At 37.7% G+C, this 17,154-nt stretch overlaps 1 protein-coding gene across 4 annotated transcripts in view; it reads right to left on the bottom strand.

Annotated features, from left to right (window-relative positions):
- Positions 1–17,154, bottom strand: part of CYLD (CYLD lysine 63 deubiquitinase) — a 46,785-nt gene that overhangs the window by 24,435 nt on the left and 5,196 nt on the right. For 2 of the 4 annotated variants that reach the window (XM_073307652.1, XM_073307653.1), the window contains exons 2-8: positions 13,042–13,694; positions 12,260–12,562; positions 10,851–10,956; positions 7,643–7,741; positions 6,447–6,563; positions 2,686–3,065; positions 482–647 (exon numbers count right to left, since the gene is read on the bottom strand). In XM_073307652.1, the coding sequence (XP_073163753.1) occupies positions 482–647; positions 2,686–3,065; positions 6,447–6,563; positions 7,643–7,741; positions 10,851–10,956; positions 12,260–12,562; positions 13,042–13,548 (1,678 nt within the window). In that variant the 5' untranslated portion in view covers positions 13,549–13,694. The remainder of the gene's footprint in view (positions 1–481; positions 648–2,685; positions 3,066–6,446; positions 6,564–7,642; positions 7,742–10,850; positions 10,957–12,259; positions 12,563–13,041; positions 13,695–17,154) is intronic. The other 2 variants (XM_073307654.1, XM_073307655.1) reach the window with 2 other exon arrangements.

Raw genomic sequence — 17,154 nt, forward strand, 5'->3', positions numbered from 1 at the left:
ACAGGTTAGACAAACACTTGTCAGGGTGTCCTACCTCAGCACAGAGGACTGGACTAGATAACCTCTTGACATCCCTTCCAACTCTACATTTCTATAAAACTCGCAGCAAGATTGCTGCTGCCATCAGTAAAGTGAGAAATGCCAAGTGTAATTAAAAACTTCAATTTCCAATACATTTCACAATTTACACACTGATCTTTGTCATATGATATATAAGACTGCAATAGGAAAAAGCTTCAACTTTCTTAAAAGTAGTGGTAGAACATTTTTTTGCTTTAAAGTCATTGACGGAATAATTCACAGAAAAATGTTAAATTGTGTTCTGTGCATAGTACTCTCACCAACTACTAATCAGATTAAGTAGTGTTTGTACAGCCTTTTAAATGGTATGTATTTCTAGCTGACTACTGCATGAAGAACCAAAATCAGAAAGAATGTTACTTCCACATTAGTAAATAATTGTGAAGGACATGTTCAATACCTAGAGAGTTGCAGCGTTCAATCTGGTTGGGAACAGGCTGCAGTGACGCAAACCTAGAATCTGGCCTGCAGCTCTTGAGTTTAACAAAGAGAGCCTTTTTGGGGGCACAGGTGAAGTATCTAGTTCCTTTAAATGTTCCATCTGTACAGCTGGCGCATTCATCTTCCTGAAAATGAAACAGAGGGGATTTACCACTTTTTTTTTAAAAAACGGAAAAAAATGCATGCAGAACTACTGTCCTAGAAGTCCAATTCCTAGGATTCTGGTGATTTAGGTGTTTGACAAGATATCTATGATAAAGACACCTCTACTCAAGTTTTCTACTCTGCGATGCAAGATTGATTTAGAGCTGCAAGTTGGTATATATGGCTTCAGTTCAGGAGTGATTTATTTTTTAGTTTAATGATAAGACCAGCAAAGCCACATTGCTGTGCCCTTCAACCCCTCTGCAATCAGGTAAGTTTACGGTATTCTCTATGCAGTATTTTTCACCACCATAAATAATTATCGTTTGAATTTTTTCATTGCAGGCTGGGGGGAAATATACCAGTGCAGCTTCTGTAACCGTGTGAGCATGAAGGAAGTCTGAATGTTTGAAGTATAATTCTAACAGGGAACAGAATGATTAAGACTGGAAGATAGCTATTTCAAGGATGCTGTCAAAGGTATTAATGACTATTAAACAGATGTTAGACCTATTGCAGAAGTGTACTATGTGCAAGTCCAAAGGCCAAGTTTAGCCCATGGAGTCACAAAACACAGCCTGCAGATCATTTGTGACTGCAAATATAGGATGAAGGACAGAGTTAATCAGCTACAGTGGTTTTTTTGGTGACAAATCAAAATGCACCCATGTCCTCATCTGCCTCCTCTTTAAGAGGGAAAACATGTTTACCATATGTATACCGCTAGGATTTTAATACATACTTGTGTAAAATTCAATAGAAAATTATTCTTAAGAGGCATCATATTACGCGCACAGAAAATAATTTAGTTGCTGCACAGTCACAACCAGGTCTACGACTACCATAAAAATATCAAAATCATAACACAAATCTGCATAATTCTGCTGCAACTGTGGCTTTATTTGAAATTTGTGTAATTGGCCTTGTAAGTAGAACTGGTTGGGAATTTTCGGCAAAATGGTTTGTCAATGACAATGCTAATTCATCAAAACTGAAAGGGGAGGCGAAAAAACAAAAACACTTTTTCCAGTAACTTTTGTCAGGAAAGATTTCTTGGGACACTCAAATGGGACATGAAAGACTCATGGACTGGAACCTGGGCTCACACATCCCAATGAATACTCTAATCACTTGGCTATAGAGTCTCTCTCTAGCCCAATAAATATTACTCATATGAAGTGAAGACACTCCAACAGGAGAGACCGGGAGAAACCCACCCCAAAATAACCAGTTGCCTTGTGGTTAGAGCACTCTTCATCTGGCAGTGCAAGGATTTGATCCCAGGTCTCCCATATCCCAGGTGAATGCTAGTATATAGTGGTTAGAGCTATTCTGGGGTGGGTGTGTCTCTCTTTTCTCTCCCTTCCTCCCTCCAAAAAAAATTTGAAAAGTCCCAGTTTTGTTCCAAAGCAGAGCAGGACTTGGAAAACCATTTTCTGCTCTGCTCTACCTATTAGGTATGACTTAAATCCACTGCTAAATTCAAGTCTCTGAATATAACTATTAGTTACTGTGGAACTATGGTGGCAATCATTGTGCTAATATTCTACCATCTGGTAACAGCCTTCACATTCTGAAGACTATTACAGACAATATTTTATGTAGGTTGTATTCCCTGTCTTTTTAAAGAGAAAATGATGGATGTCCAGTAATTCACAAATTCTGATGGAGCAGCCTATATAAACTAAGAAACAAATAAAAGGAATTTAAGGCTCTTCTACACTACAAAAATGTATAACTACAACAGTTTTATCTGTAGTACAGAAAGATCCCAACCATCTCATAACTTGGTGATGAAACAGGGCTTTAATGGAGTTATAAAATGATTAAGTCCTATTCAAAAATTTAAACTACGCTGCACTCAGATCATGTGACAACTATATTTCAGCCAAGCCAAATTACTGGTATTTTGTAGAGTACATGGGCTCTGGTCCTCAGTTACAAAACTATTACTTAAATTGCAAGACAGACAGAAAATAGAACTGTAAACAATACGACTGTGCAGTTTGTATTATTTACCAGTTCCAATCCAGCCAATACTTCATTTACTCCTGGGGGCTGACCGATCCAGCGGATTACTCCATAGAAAGGAGGATTTTCTTTTACTTCAGCCAGTGAACCTGCCTCAAGACCATGCAAGTTATTGACAGGCACTACTGTTGATGGACTTTCCTGGGTGGCAGCAGTGTTCAAATCCCCAATAACTGATTGAACAGACAGAGAGAGGGGGCTATGTCCAATAGTACCATTAGTATGAGACGTTTTTGTCAGGCTAAAAGGTAGAGAGTGAAATCTATTTTCGTTAGATAAACAGTTTGTTGGAGGCGGCTGTAGTGGTGGTGAAGAATGACCGAATCCAGAAGATGGGTCGGCAAGTGATTTTGCAGGGTCTTCAGCAACTGTTAACAAAGAAACAAGGGACAAATTAAGTAGCTCACTTGCTTCCCAAAGAAAGGCTCTGTAGGTCAAAAACAGTATCTTACTGTAGCTGTGGATAGAAAATGCTGTTATGATTGGTCCCTGTGCGGGTGCACCAGAAGGTATTCCCTACCACTGCAAGTGGAAACTAGTCACAAATTGTAGAGATACCAGGAATCGCTGTGTAGTGAGGTGGTGTGGTTCCCTGCCACCCTGGAGAGGGACGAGCCCCTCCAGACACCACAGTGAGCGGAGCCAGGGAGCTCTGAGCCCGCCCCCAAGAGTCAGGCGTTGCCCTGGAAGTATAAAGGCCCAACCTCAGGGCTCACTAGGGAAGCAGATGCTGGGAAGGCCAGACGCCTCCGGCCTAGCTCACAATTGGGAAAGCCCAGCGGCCTGCGGAAAACCCGAGGACTGGCCCGACCTGCCCCGCACCAGCTACCCAGAGGAGTTGCCCCGTGCCAGCTATCCCAAGGAATCCATGGTGCTGGACCCCCATGAGGACACCACCCTGACCCAGGTACCTCAAGAGGGGGAGTCTGGGAATAGCCTGGGGGCAGCCAACTCTAGTCGGGTTCTCGCAGTGCTGCAGCCAATGTCAGTGGGTTGCGGCCAGGATCCCCACTGAATCAGTAGCGGGTCTTCTGCTGCTGCTAGGGCCCCGGGCTGGGATGCAGTGGAGTGGGAGGGTCTGCATCCCCCTGCCACCCAACTTGTGGGTGGCAGTCTCCCCCTCTCCTAGGCCCATTGGAACCTAGGGCTTGGGCCTGTTATTATATACTGTTACTGCTCAGCCCCTGCCTGAGGGCCTGACTCACCATTGCCCCAGCCTGACCTAGGCTCACTGTGTTTATCTGTACCTTCACTAAGGCCATAGAGGAAGACTCCCGCAGCCAGACTAATTCCCCGCAAGAGCCCAAAGGTAGTGAGGCGGTGTGGTTCCTGGCCGCCCGGAGAGAGACGAGCCCCAGCTAGCCTCTCTACACGCTGCCTCCAAACACTACTGGAAGTATGAGACACCCGGGCGAGTAGGTAGGGCTAGACCTGTGCTCACTTCCACAGCAGCCAACAGAACTGCTAGGCTCAGAGAAGGGAATTATGCCATGTTGTGCTACTGTATATGGTGCTGTAAGCACATTTTCCCAGTATGCCAAAAAGCTCCAAGAATTGTGTGTCCCAGATGCATGTCTTCTGCTGGGGAAGAGAGTGTCTATCCCTCTTCCTTCTGCACAAGCTAGTATTCAAAATTACATAGCTCTGCTGAAGGCCTAAATTATTTCATTTCATTTAAAATGAAAAGGGGCAGCTAATATGCTATTATGCTTGTGGAGCAACATTTCCCGACATCACAAAACACTGTTCCTTTTGCTTCTAGATTTTTCCTGTATTTAGTCAAGTTTGCCAAACTAAGTAAATAGTTTATAACCTCACATCTCTTCCTAATGGACAATAATCCACTTCACAAAGTTATCACCCTAAATCAGGCAGTGTTTGGTGAGGAGACTCCACAGCATAATGCACCAAAGAGCACAGATTTTCTAAGTCAAGGTAGGGTACATTAGCAGGCAACTATAGGAAGACTTAGTCTAAAGATAAATATAGAGTAGAATTTTCTTACACTGCCAATCTTTATAGCTGTGTCCAGGTGTCACAAATTTTAAGAAATATGCTATGTGGAATGGCCAAAAAAAAAAACAGTTGTCTTAATATACAGGTCAACAGGAATCATGGAATGACTTGACAGCTGGCAGTTAGTAACTAGTGTAGTATGTTTCACATTTGCTTGTTATTAACTATAGGTTATAAATATCTGATTTAGGACATCATTTATTCCCTGGGCATATCGTAAGAGTATATTTTGGTTCACGCAGAGATAGGATCTGTCATCTAGTGCTTATGCAGGATAAAGTAACTGACTTGCTACCTGAAGAAACGTAAATAAATCATGAGTAATTCAGTGCTAGATAAATGAGGTCACAAGCAGATGTACTAGTTTGATACTATTTATAAGCGTCTTACGTCTTGTCTCAACTCCCTAGCTGGTCTACGATGCACAACTGGCATTCACAGAGCAAGTAGCAACTTATTCTTTTCTTGTCAGCCTTTCATGTGACAGTATTTAAAAATTCCAAAAACACAAAATTAACTCCTTCATGCTTGTTACTTTCCAGGAAACGATAAGTTCTTACTCACTTTAAATCAGAGAAATTCTCTCTCAAACTGATTTTACACTGAAATAATGCATTTATTATTTGCTAGGCAGCCAGGAATGATCTTAACTCAGTTTCATTTTTAAGTTTATTGACTTCAGTGCCTGTTACTGCTGTATGTGCTTTCATTGTAAACCCATGTTTTTAGCAGTCCCCCTCCCCAGTTTCAGCCATAAGAACTCCTTGCCAGATGACACACACCTGTTATGACCCTAGAAGCAATTTCTGGGGATAGTATAAACCTCTGTCTTTTGTTAGACAAGAGCAGAAACTATCAAGATTTACTGATCCTACATGCTTTAGGTATTTCCTTAAAATCAAGTGTGCAGTTTCAAGAAACTTTAGAGATACAAAAATGCAAGTACAATTTTGTTTTATCAAACATAGCTAGCTGATTTTGTTATAACTCTGAACAACTGGTGTACTGAATATGGCAATATTATGATCCACTTAAAACTGGAGAGTTAAATAAACTACAGAAGGATGAGTCAGATAAAACTCCTTTATGTACCAGGAGGAGGTTTGAAGGTATCATCCACATTCAGTGATGTGCCTCAACAATGTCATGTGTAACACGTATAACTCGCCCCCATTTACATACAATGAGTTTGTTACATACCTACCTACCACAGAGTTGAAAAGCTACAATCTTCAAGTTAAGATTAAAGTGTATATAATACCTCTCAGGCAGTGGTGGGCAACCTGCAGCCTGTCAGTGTAATCTGCTGGAGGGCCACCAGACAGTTCGTCTACATTTGCACAGCTGCCTGCAGCTAGCTCCCAGAGGCCCCGGTTAGCCGTTCCCGGCAAATGGGAACTGCAGGAAGGGACGCGGACCATAGGGATGTGCTGGCCACCGCTTCCCAAGGTCCCATTTGCCGGGACGGTCAATGTTAAACTGTTTCGCAGCCCACCAGTGGATTACCCTGACGGGCTGCATGTGGCCTGCGGGCCGCAGGTTGACCACCACTGGTTAAAGGGGTATTCATCAATGTTTGGCATGATCAAACACAGAACACCTATTTCAAACAGTTTGATTCCCCCCTCCCCGCCCAAGTAACACTCACTTTCCACAGTGCTAATGAACATTTCATTATAGCCTTATGTGAAACAGCATGCATTTGTATAAAAGGGTAACTTATCCCTCATTACCTTCGTCAATATACCATGTGTTTTTTGATTTAGTTTGTGGTTGAGAATCAACTGGAGAGCCATTTAATGTGTAAAAAAATTCAGATCTGTTTCTATTTCCAGGCTCGGAGGTAGATCCTAGAAGAAACAGCATTAATAAAAATCCTGCTTTGTGCTCATTTCATTACATATCTTGTACACAAGCAATCCTGCCTCCCACTTTCCAGGGGCAGCGAGTACTCCTGCAGCAAAGACAACAAAGTTCAAAGCCTGCACTGAGGTAACATTGCTCCTAAAACTATTTTAATTGTCCAAGCTGAAGTTTCATATATATTTATTTAACTGGTTACCCTTTAAATAAAAATTAATTATTCAATTAACTAGTTCAGAGTAGAAGAGCAAACTAAGGTCCAATTCCACACTGAATTCCATGCAGGTAGATCCCTGTGCCCACAGAGTTACACAAACCTCAATGGACATCCATTTAATGTAGGACTGGAGCCGGGGAGTGGGGGTGGGGATATTTTTTGCAAAATATTCACTTTGCAGATGGTAATTTTACAACTTGGCTTGGCAAAAAACTGATTTTATTTAAAAAGTTTTTTACAGTTGTGCAAAATTATGGAGGGGGTTCAGAATTTAATGAAGGTAGACACTGAGATTCAAAATGTTAGAGCTTTAACATTGTTAAAAGACAAACTATAATATAATGTGTCAAAATATACACAGTAAATATTCCTAACCAAAACAAATTCTCGAGTAGCATTTTTCTTACTTTTGCCTATCATCAACAGAAGGTTTGCTCTTTTTTTTTTTTTGGGGGGGGGGGGGGGGGAGAAGCCAGAGAGAAATTGACATTTACCGAAACGTCTAATCTTTCCAAACCTATTTACAACCAACTAAGTGAACCTCCAGGAAAACTGAAGGAAAAAAAAAAAAAAAAAAAAAACCACATTCAGCTTTGTATTCTGCTTCTATGCAATGTATTTTTTTGTATTTCCCTGCCAGTGTTTTTTCCTACAGCCATTTTCATGGAAACAGTTGCTGCTATTCCTCACCTGAAGTCTTTATTATGATTTCACAAAGGACTGACTTCAAATGCCAAGGAAGAGCAGATGAACAAATAAATAAATTAAAAATGCTCCCTTTTCCTACAAACATCCCTAAAAATAAAGTAAGAAGGACTGTTTTTAAGAAGTAAAATTACTCTCAAGTACCTGTGACCTTTTGCTTACTATGATTGAATAAGCTTTTGTCACCACCACCTCTTGAGGCAAAGGCAAGTTTGGGAAGTCTCCTGTCCTGTGATACAGTCTCTAGAATAGGCATAGAGGTAGAATTTTAGTTTTTTCACATAGGTGCAAGCATAACTGAGGTTATAAAACTATGCTTATAAGGCAAAAAGTAAGTATAAAACCTTTAAAACCATAGTACAATAAAGCACAGTAAATGTCCCTCTACTACCACTACCAAGAATCAGTAAAATAAAACGATCATCAACATTTCTCTTATTAAAAACTTAAGGCCAAAGATTTCAAGCCTGGGTATACAAGGTCAGAGTCTTAACACGTGGCCCGATTTTCGAGACTACTGGGCACATGCAGCTCCTGTTGATTTAAATGGTCTCTGTGGGTGACCATCACCTTATAGAAAGTGGGGGTTGGATGAGGGGAAAATCAGACTGATTTCATGATGAGTTACCTAAGTATGGCTTTTGTAGCCTAAGTTTAGGCACCCAGATTTGAAAATTTTGGCCTATCAGTTCTCACAATAATTGGATGGGATTTTGAGGTAGGTACCTGAAAGTATTCCCCACTTAGTTTTCGAAGTGGACCAGATTTCAAGTCAATGGTACCTTTTTAAAAAGCGCACTTACAAATGTTCCACATAAATATATTCTTGAGGAAGCAGACCTACAATATATTTTTTTAATATCAGGCCTTTTATGACTACATCTTGGAATAGGTCTGATGTCATGATGAAGGTGTAAGAAACACTTTAATTTCATTGTAAGGTTCTCCCCCCCATTTCATTAACTATATTTTATGTACTGTTCCACGAGACATCCTTTAACATTTCAGACAAGCAAAAAGATAAAAACTTGCATTTTGTAACATGTCAATTTTATGTTTACTGCAAGAAGTTGAAGCATGAAGAACCAAAATGTGTTTCAGAACTATTCATGGGATTTTTCACGAGATTATGAATGAAATTTTAAGGAGCAGTTCCCTGCTACTGGAAAATCTACAATATACACTGCAAAATGAAACTAAATAATAGAACCTTGCAAGATGACAATATAGAAGACAAGACCCCCAAAACAAGCATAACTTTAAATGAAGTTATGCCACAATCTAGCTGCCTCAGTTTTCCAAAATTATATCAATTATACGTTTGTTAGGCTGTGGTTTGTCTTTGTATGTTGTAATGTCTCATATTCTGCATGTGGTCAAAAACCCACTTATTAATTGCAAGCCAATGAAGAACTCTTCCTCCCCTCACCCCCAAGTAGAAGATGTTCTCCCCCCGCTTTACAGAAAGAATTGACAAAAAATTAAGAGAATTAAAAAAAAAAAAAAAACAGGTCATGCAACAATTTAAATATAATGTTGATTGCATTTCCGCCTATTTTATGCGCAATGCGCTAAATGTAGTTCATTGAAAACAGCAAGTTATCATGCATGCAGAAAATCATTTCTTCTGCATAACATCAGAAGATTTGGAACATGCAACATATCTTTTAGAGTTCAAATAAAAAAAACCCCTCATGTTTCTGAATAGCAGTTCATTTACATTTTAGCAGCATAACCCCTTAGGAGTAGTACATTTAAACACACTTCAGTGACTTCTGCTGGAGTACATTAGCTTATCTCTGCCCAGCCATCCAAAACAACATCCCCTGAAGATACTTGGGATTTTTTTGGAAGGATTTACCATTTTACCATGATAAAGTGTATAGTCCTCTTAAGTTCCAACAACTTACCATGACACAGTTGACAATAAAACTGTATTTAATATATAAAAAAAGACTATAGTCATTCTTTTTGAACTGTTAGGCCCCAAGTAAGCAAGGCATTTAAACATATGCTTAACTTTAACCATGCAAGTAACTCCATTAAAATAAAATAAACTAGACTACACACCTACTTAAAGATAGGCAGGGATATGCTTAAATACTTTTGCTATATTTGGGCATTACACAGCAACTTAGCAAAACTGAGCGGAACAAAACCTAATTTTTGGATGACTAAAAGGTATACTCAGTTGTATTTATTAAGTAAAAGACCACAAATTATTTCTGTACTTTGAAGTCTACATTTTAAAAGCAGAAAAACTAGATTCACTGAGTTCAGGTTTTGTGATATTAAAATTCCTATTCAAAAGCATAAATATGAATGTCGCTAGTAGAAACAACTAAGACAGACCCACAATTTTGAATACTTATGACTTATCAACACTGCTGCAACAAACGTTCTTTACGGATAATATGTGGGAGTCCTTAAGAAACCTATTTTCTGGAGGAAAAACTAAACAGAATCCAGTGCACCCCAAGTACTGCAAACTAAACAAATGAGTAGGAGATGTACATAATGCTTCCATGAGTGGCATTATGTGTCTGTGCTATTTCACACCACTCCTCAGCATGAATGTACTCTTGAAGAACGGTTAGAGTGGGGAGAAGGTTGTAGTTACAGACCCCAGCAGTGTAATACCACAACTATGCTAGGCCCCACCCCCCAAAATATATATTTTTTTATAAATATATATAAATACTAAAAGTAACGAATTTTAGTTAGGTGTTTACATATTCTAGATCAGAATTTTGATTACCACAGAGCACAGCATTTTGACCAGAGCTAGAAAAATCGCAATTTGAAAACTGAATTTTAGTACACCATTTGTGAAGTATCCACACAAAAAAGGGTTGTAGTTATTGCAGGTTAGTTTGTTGAACCGATGTGAACAACAAACTGCATGCATTCCACAGTTTTAACTTGGATGTTTCAGAAATTAATACTATGGGTATTTGCATTGTGTGATACTGGTAAATCACATGGTATTATTTGCATTGTACTGGATGACCTAAGCTTCGTACTACACAAGAAATTACTTTCTTGTTCCAGATATTCACAATTGCTCAACACAATCTGATGGATGATTAATAAGAATCTTTTCAAGAACGGGTGCATTGCCACCACCAGTACTCAAATATTTATCCACAAGTATTCATTAGACAATCTGCTTCCCATCAAAAATCCTCTCCACTTGAATGGTTATTGCATAAACAGAAGGGGTTGCAGATACCAGGAAAGCTAATCAGTGGGGTATATTTAAAAATATTAATGCACTTATTTTTGCAATTATATACTTTGCACTGATTTACATATTAACTAGCCAGTTATTTTTCAAATCCACAAAGTATACCTGGGATAACATCATTGATATGCAAGAGAAGTGTACTTTCTACACTTGCAAAACTGCAAAGTTGTCTTCCATTGTATCTTCCATCCCAGTTCCCAATAGGATTATCCTAAAAATAAAAAATTAAAGATCTCAAAGTATTATCCAAAAGAAGTATTTACAGAATTTAAAAAAAAAAAAAAAAAACACACACACACACTTGAGAGTTTAGATACAGGTTTGGCCATATGTGGCACAAAGTGGAAAAATGCAAAGTTTGAAAAATAAATTTTTGCTTAGCAACAAAATTTCAAGTATAGAATTTAAAAAAAAGAAAATCCATAGTACACCATTCTCAGAATCCATAAATGTTGGCAACAGATAATGTTCTGCTACAATATTTTAACATGCAATAGACATGTGATCATTAATTAACAGAAGTGCCTTAAAGATAATAAAAATGTGAAAATTGTTCTTGATTTAATACTGGTCATTAATATAGAAATGCCAAAACTGATGCAATTCTTCATGCAATGGCACAATAGGTTTTTGCACCATGGAAGACTCTTATTCTTCTTTTAGTAAGAGTTAAAATATTCCACTTACTTATAACATGTATGGGCTTAAAAAAAAAAAAAAATCAATCTTACAAGCAATATAAAAAAAGAAAAAAAGATTACCTCTTCCAGTCCACCTCACAAATATTTCCTGTTTGCATGAATGTGCCATCTACTAAGTTCTCTTTCTGTACTAATAATTAGGTTAGCTAACAAGCACTGGAGCTGTTCAAACTGCTGCTGCCGCTGCAATCAGGAAAGGAAGCACAGGCCAAAACATTTTGCAGGTTCTATCAAAAGCATGGGTATTGTTTATTTTAAGTAAATTTTTCAGAAATTGCTAAGAATAAGTTAAACAAAATGAACATGACAACTAAATTTAGAGAAAAGATTTAGTATTTTATAGATAGGTAAAGTATCGTTCTTCAAAACCTCAGTGTTCTTGCAAATACAGACCAAAAAAAAAAAAAAATGATATGCAAACAAACTCGTTATACCAAAATAAAATCCAAAACAAAAGAGGAAAAAGTAATTCAGTGTATTTCCCCTAAAGGCAAAATAAATGTAAAAATCACACTCACAAGCCAAACCATTAGTTCAATAATACCCAAGCCTCATGTGATACCTAACAAAGCAAGTAACGCAGTGGAGGCAACTTAATCAGACTATTCTGCCTAAAAACTTTTGAGTCAAATACTATATTGTTACCTCATGCCAAAAATAGCTGCTGAATGCCATCTATATATGTCAGTGTTGATTTTCCACTTTCCTGTCATTAGCCTCCATCGAAGTAACTTGTAGATACCTGTTTATCTTCTAATTGCATGTACTTTCACTAACACACACGCAAAAGTTATTAAAATCAGATTTTCTTACCATGTCCACTCCAACAACGTATCCTAAACTTTCGTTTCCTGGTAAGACATCACAGAATATAACTGTCCCATACTCTATACCTTCTCCTATCTTCAGAGAAACCCTGGAGTTGATCTCCAAAGGTGGAAGTTCTACCTGCATCGTGTCAACTGGAGCTGCATAATCACTCTCTAGTTCACTGTCATCATCTTCCACCAACTCTAGTTTGTCCAAGGCAACAAAAACTCCACAATCCTCATCGCATCTGAAAAACTGTTTTCCTTGGTACAGTCCATCAGTAAAGCCTTGACCACGACCTTCTTCCTGGATTTTGGAAAGAGAAACCAAAACATTAAAAATACTAATATTTTTGTAGGAATTATAATTCATCATTTTGGAGAAATTCCAGTAAACAATTAGGACCTGATTCAGCAAGGTATTTTAGGAGGTGAGTAACTAAAAGCACCTGAGCAGTCATATTGGCTTAAGTTCCAGGGCTATTCATATGCTTAAAAAAAGTTAGCTATGTGCTTAAATACTTTGCTGAATTGGAGCCTCATTTAATAAAAATAATAAAAACCACCCATAAGTTGTCCTTGTTGCTAGCTGACTTTAATGTGCTGGAAGTAACAAGGCTGAAAATAGATGCTTTGTATAATTCTGTATTCAATTTTAAGTAATTGCAGGGCATCCAGACCTTCTGGATGGATGTCATTTTTTACAAATTGAACTATGTGACAAATTTTGTTTGAGCTAATGTATCAAGCATGCAAAAAAAAAAAAAAAACAAACAAACAACTTACCAGTAGTTCTACTCCAAAAAATATCCCTGGTAATAATCTGTCTTGTGACAAGGGTCCCCGGAAGCGAACAACTCCAGGAAATTTATCATCTCCCGACCTCAGCTGTACTCTCACAGGTGAGCCAACATCTATGTGCAGGCCTTTACTTAATCGGCTTTTGCTTTTAAATAGGCTGTATCTTTCCTCACAGCTGGTAATAGCCAAAAGCAACTCAGCTAGTTTCTCATTTATTTCAACAACATCTTTCTCATCCACAAACAGGACTGGATACGGTTGTTCCAGAACCTTTAAACCAATCTGCATTTTCTTGCCTTTAGATGGGATATTTCTGCCGTGTCCCACAGAAGAACGATCTTGAATAAACTGGCTTATACTACCCTTGGGTACTTTCAAAAGCTTTTGATTTTGTTTGTCTAAAACACTGCATTCCTGGAGAAGCAAATAAAAGATACGCTCTTCCCAATAGGATGAACTGGCTTTTTCTTGACTCCATAAGCCTGAATTCATTGTGATTAAAACTTTATAACCAAGCAGTTATATTCAAGAAAGATGATCTGGTGACATAGTTGTACAGGAGTTACAAAGGAAAATTCCTAGAGGATCCAACGTTTAACGATTCTGTGTCGTTAAGGGCTAAATCCAGAAGAGAAAGCCTAGGATAAACAAAAAAACAAACATAACATTAAGTTTGAGAATCACAGTTAAAATTAAGCACAATAAGAATTCATTTTAAAATGCAATCATTTTTCACATAGAGTAAAACAAAAGTAGCTGGGTGACATTGAAGATAGCTGAAAACAGACATTTTTGCAGAATATGTTGTGATTATTCAAAACATTAGAGAAGGGTAACTAGAATGTAAAGGAACTATAAAATTTAAATTCAATGAAATGCAACAACCACATATAAGTTAAAAGGAAAAGAGTCTTTAAATTTTAAGTGACCAGAAAAAGGCCAAACCAAACATATAGTGACCTTTTGAGAAGAGACTCTCCACAACAAACGATCCTTCATGCATTTTAGTGACTGTCCATTTCTGATACAGCAAAAGTATTTCTGTGTTATATTAGGTAAACTACTGAACATGTATGAAACTTCTTCTGAACCTACCATGTTTAGAAATTATAAAGTGTATTTATTACTATGAAATGCTATGTCAAAGACATAGAGCTAAGTAGTATTTTCACGAAATGAACAAAACTAGAACTTGAAAAGTACAATTTGTGAAGGATACTATGTCTAATACACGATTTTTTTAAATCAAAGCTAATGTTTATAAACTAGGTCAATTTAGTATTCAACAGTGTATCACTTTTCTTAAAAAAAAATTTAAAATATATCAGCCTCAACACCCTATGGGATGGAATGAAACCGACTACAGAGAAAGGTTACACAAACACACCTTACTTTTTATTGTACAGCCATGTTTTTGGGTTCTCAAGATCAACACCTGAGCAACAACTCTGAGGATCATGAGGACTAATCAACAAGTGGATCATACTTTTCAGTAACAAATATCTAGAAAAGGCCATCCTGGTGCCTAAAAGTGCACTGTACTGCTGTTTAGTAATCCAGAATGAAATATTGACCTTGGTAGTATCTCATTTCCAATGCCGGCAGAACAGAGGCAACTGTCTCAGCTACAGGGGTTGGAAGGGCAATAAGGGAGTAATTCATCCATTTATAGTGGCTGATTTAGACAGAAAGCAACCCTCTGAAAGAGGCCTATTCCTTGCTTATATTTAGGGAAGCCTACTACAGTGCAGTCCCCATATAGAAAGGGGTGCACTTGCTAGAAGAACTGTTTCTCTGCCACCTTATGCACACACAAAAATTTGCTGGGAAGAAGGAAATAAATTTAACTGGTCTTGAAGACACAAGGTTTAAGACTCAATTTCCTGTGATGTGCAAAAGAAGTAAGAGTAATGAAGAGAAGACTTACAGTGGAACAATGAAGACTTACAGCGGAAGGAAGGTCAGGTCTTCTCCAAGAAGCAAGAGAAAGCTGAAAGTTTAGTTATTTGAGCTAGCTCGCTAATGAATAGTTCGTGAAATGTGAGAAACATTGAGAGATGTTTTATAATGGGATCTGCCATAAGACACCACATCAGACAGAACTCATTGCAATACTTATTTTTAAACAGACTATATCTGATTCTATCCATTCCATTTAAAACCTATCCTTAACATTTAACTTTGTTGCTTATATTTTAACACGTGCCAGAGAGAACAAGATTGAAAGAAGAGGTCATCTCATTTAAATGCTCTGGTAAACTGGAAGCCATAGGATGTATAAATTAAATTTTAAATAAGTAATGTTCCAAAACACTTAACTGCAGATTATCTATCAGGAGATAGAGTAAAAGAGCTTTCTACAAATTGTACTATACCACTTGATGATTTTTCCTTTAAATAATCACTGGAAATAGATCACAATTTATTTATATTCAGAAAGTAAAAGTTACCATAGGCTAAATATATATTCTCCAGCTGAAATTTTTGATGTCTATAACTTTGCTGAATTTTGGTTAGTGGATGACTATTTCACTGATGATTTAGTCATCTACCCTCTAATTCTGGTGATTTTTTTTTTTTGGTTCACATCTTCTCTCCTATTGCATTCAGCCAGCCCCACTCCCCAATCTATTAATATTCCTGTCACTCAGTTTGATCCCATATTTGGAATCTATCCAGAAGCCGCTGAAGTGGCTATAGCTTTTCATTTATAACGAACACTCATGCTGATTTCACCACCACCCCCGCCCAAAACAAAGGTACATTTTTCTCATGCTTCAGAACAAACCAAAAGTTATGCTATGACACAGCAGCAGAAGGTTAATGGAAACATCTAAAGTAACCAAACATTTTCTAATCACTAGGCTTTCACAGATTTCTGCACTGAAAAACAATACCTTCTTCTGATGCTCTTTTACAATAACACAGCCATTCAGCTCCTGAATACACTACTTGTTTCATCTTTATTAATGGGGCACATGCATATCAACGTCATTAACATTCTGTATCACTGCAGCAACTGGTAGCACCAATGCATTTAAAAGTCTGTTTGCATTTCCAGAATAAGTCACATAGTTGAGGTACAACATCTGGACAGTTTCACATCTCACTGAGCTGAAGTCTGGTAGAGGCTGTCAATCTGTTTTCAAATTAAAATAGAAATACACTATTTATTCAATTTTTGTTTTGGAAATTAGCCAATGAGAAAATAGAATCGATAGTCTGTTTGCCATTTTTCTTGCCAAACACCAGTAAACTTTATTGAAGCTGATTAAGAACTGCCAGGATACACTAATAGCGTTTGCACACGTGACACATTAGATCAAATACAAATTATTACAAGTAACCCCAGATATTAAAATCTGAAATTTGATGCATTCATAGTTACTTCCATAAACTTATTTCTATGCACTGATGCCACACAAACTTTTATTTGCAACTCAGGGAGTCAGAAGCCCCGTTCTCCATCATTCAGTCTTACGTCCTGATCCTGCAAAGACTAATGCACATGCTTAACTTTCCATACTGAGTGGCTTCACTGAAATCAGTGAGCTACCCACATTGTGTAAAGTTAACCACAAACATCAGTTGCTGCAGAATCGGGGATTTAACCATTTCAAATATCATAGGTCTAAAACTCAGACTTCACTTAAATATGAAAACACATGAAAACGAAGATGTGTAAACAGAAATGTTTAAAGCAGTCTGCACAAAAATTTAGAAGGAAAGATGCAGCTCTATTTAATTAGGGCTCCTTTGTAACTATTACATGAACTATAGCTTACTAACTGGCCGAGTTCTGCGATGTTATAATCTGATTTGATCAAGAGCATTTAATTCAACTGGAAACGTGTAACAGTTTTAATTAGATTATATAATGGCATCCTTAATACAATCTATGGTCAGTCACTCAGCATTTACATAAACCTTACGAAGTTCTATTCACTATAGCAAGCAAATTTTTTTAAAATGATTAAATGGCAAAAAAAATTAAATTAGCTCAAATACATTTACCCACTGATTGCTTGTGTCTATCCAGAACAGAGTTCAGCGAATCTCAAACTTCTGAAAACCAGGAAATACATAGTTAAGGTAAAC

The sequence above is a fragment of the Lepidochelys kempii genome, chromosome 12 (genome assembly GCF_965140265.1).
Source record: "Lepidochelys kempii isolate rLepKem1 chromosome 12, rLepKem1.hap2, whole genome shotgun sequence".
NCBI lineage: Eukaryota > Metazoa > Chordata > Testudines > Cheloniidae > Lepidochelys > Lepidochelys kempii.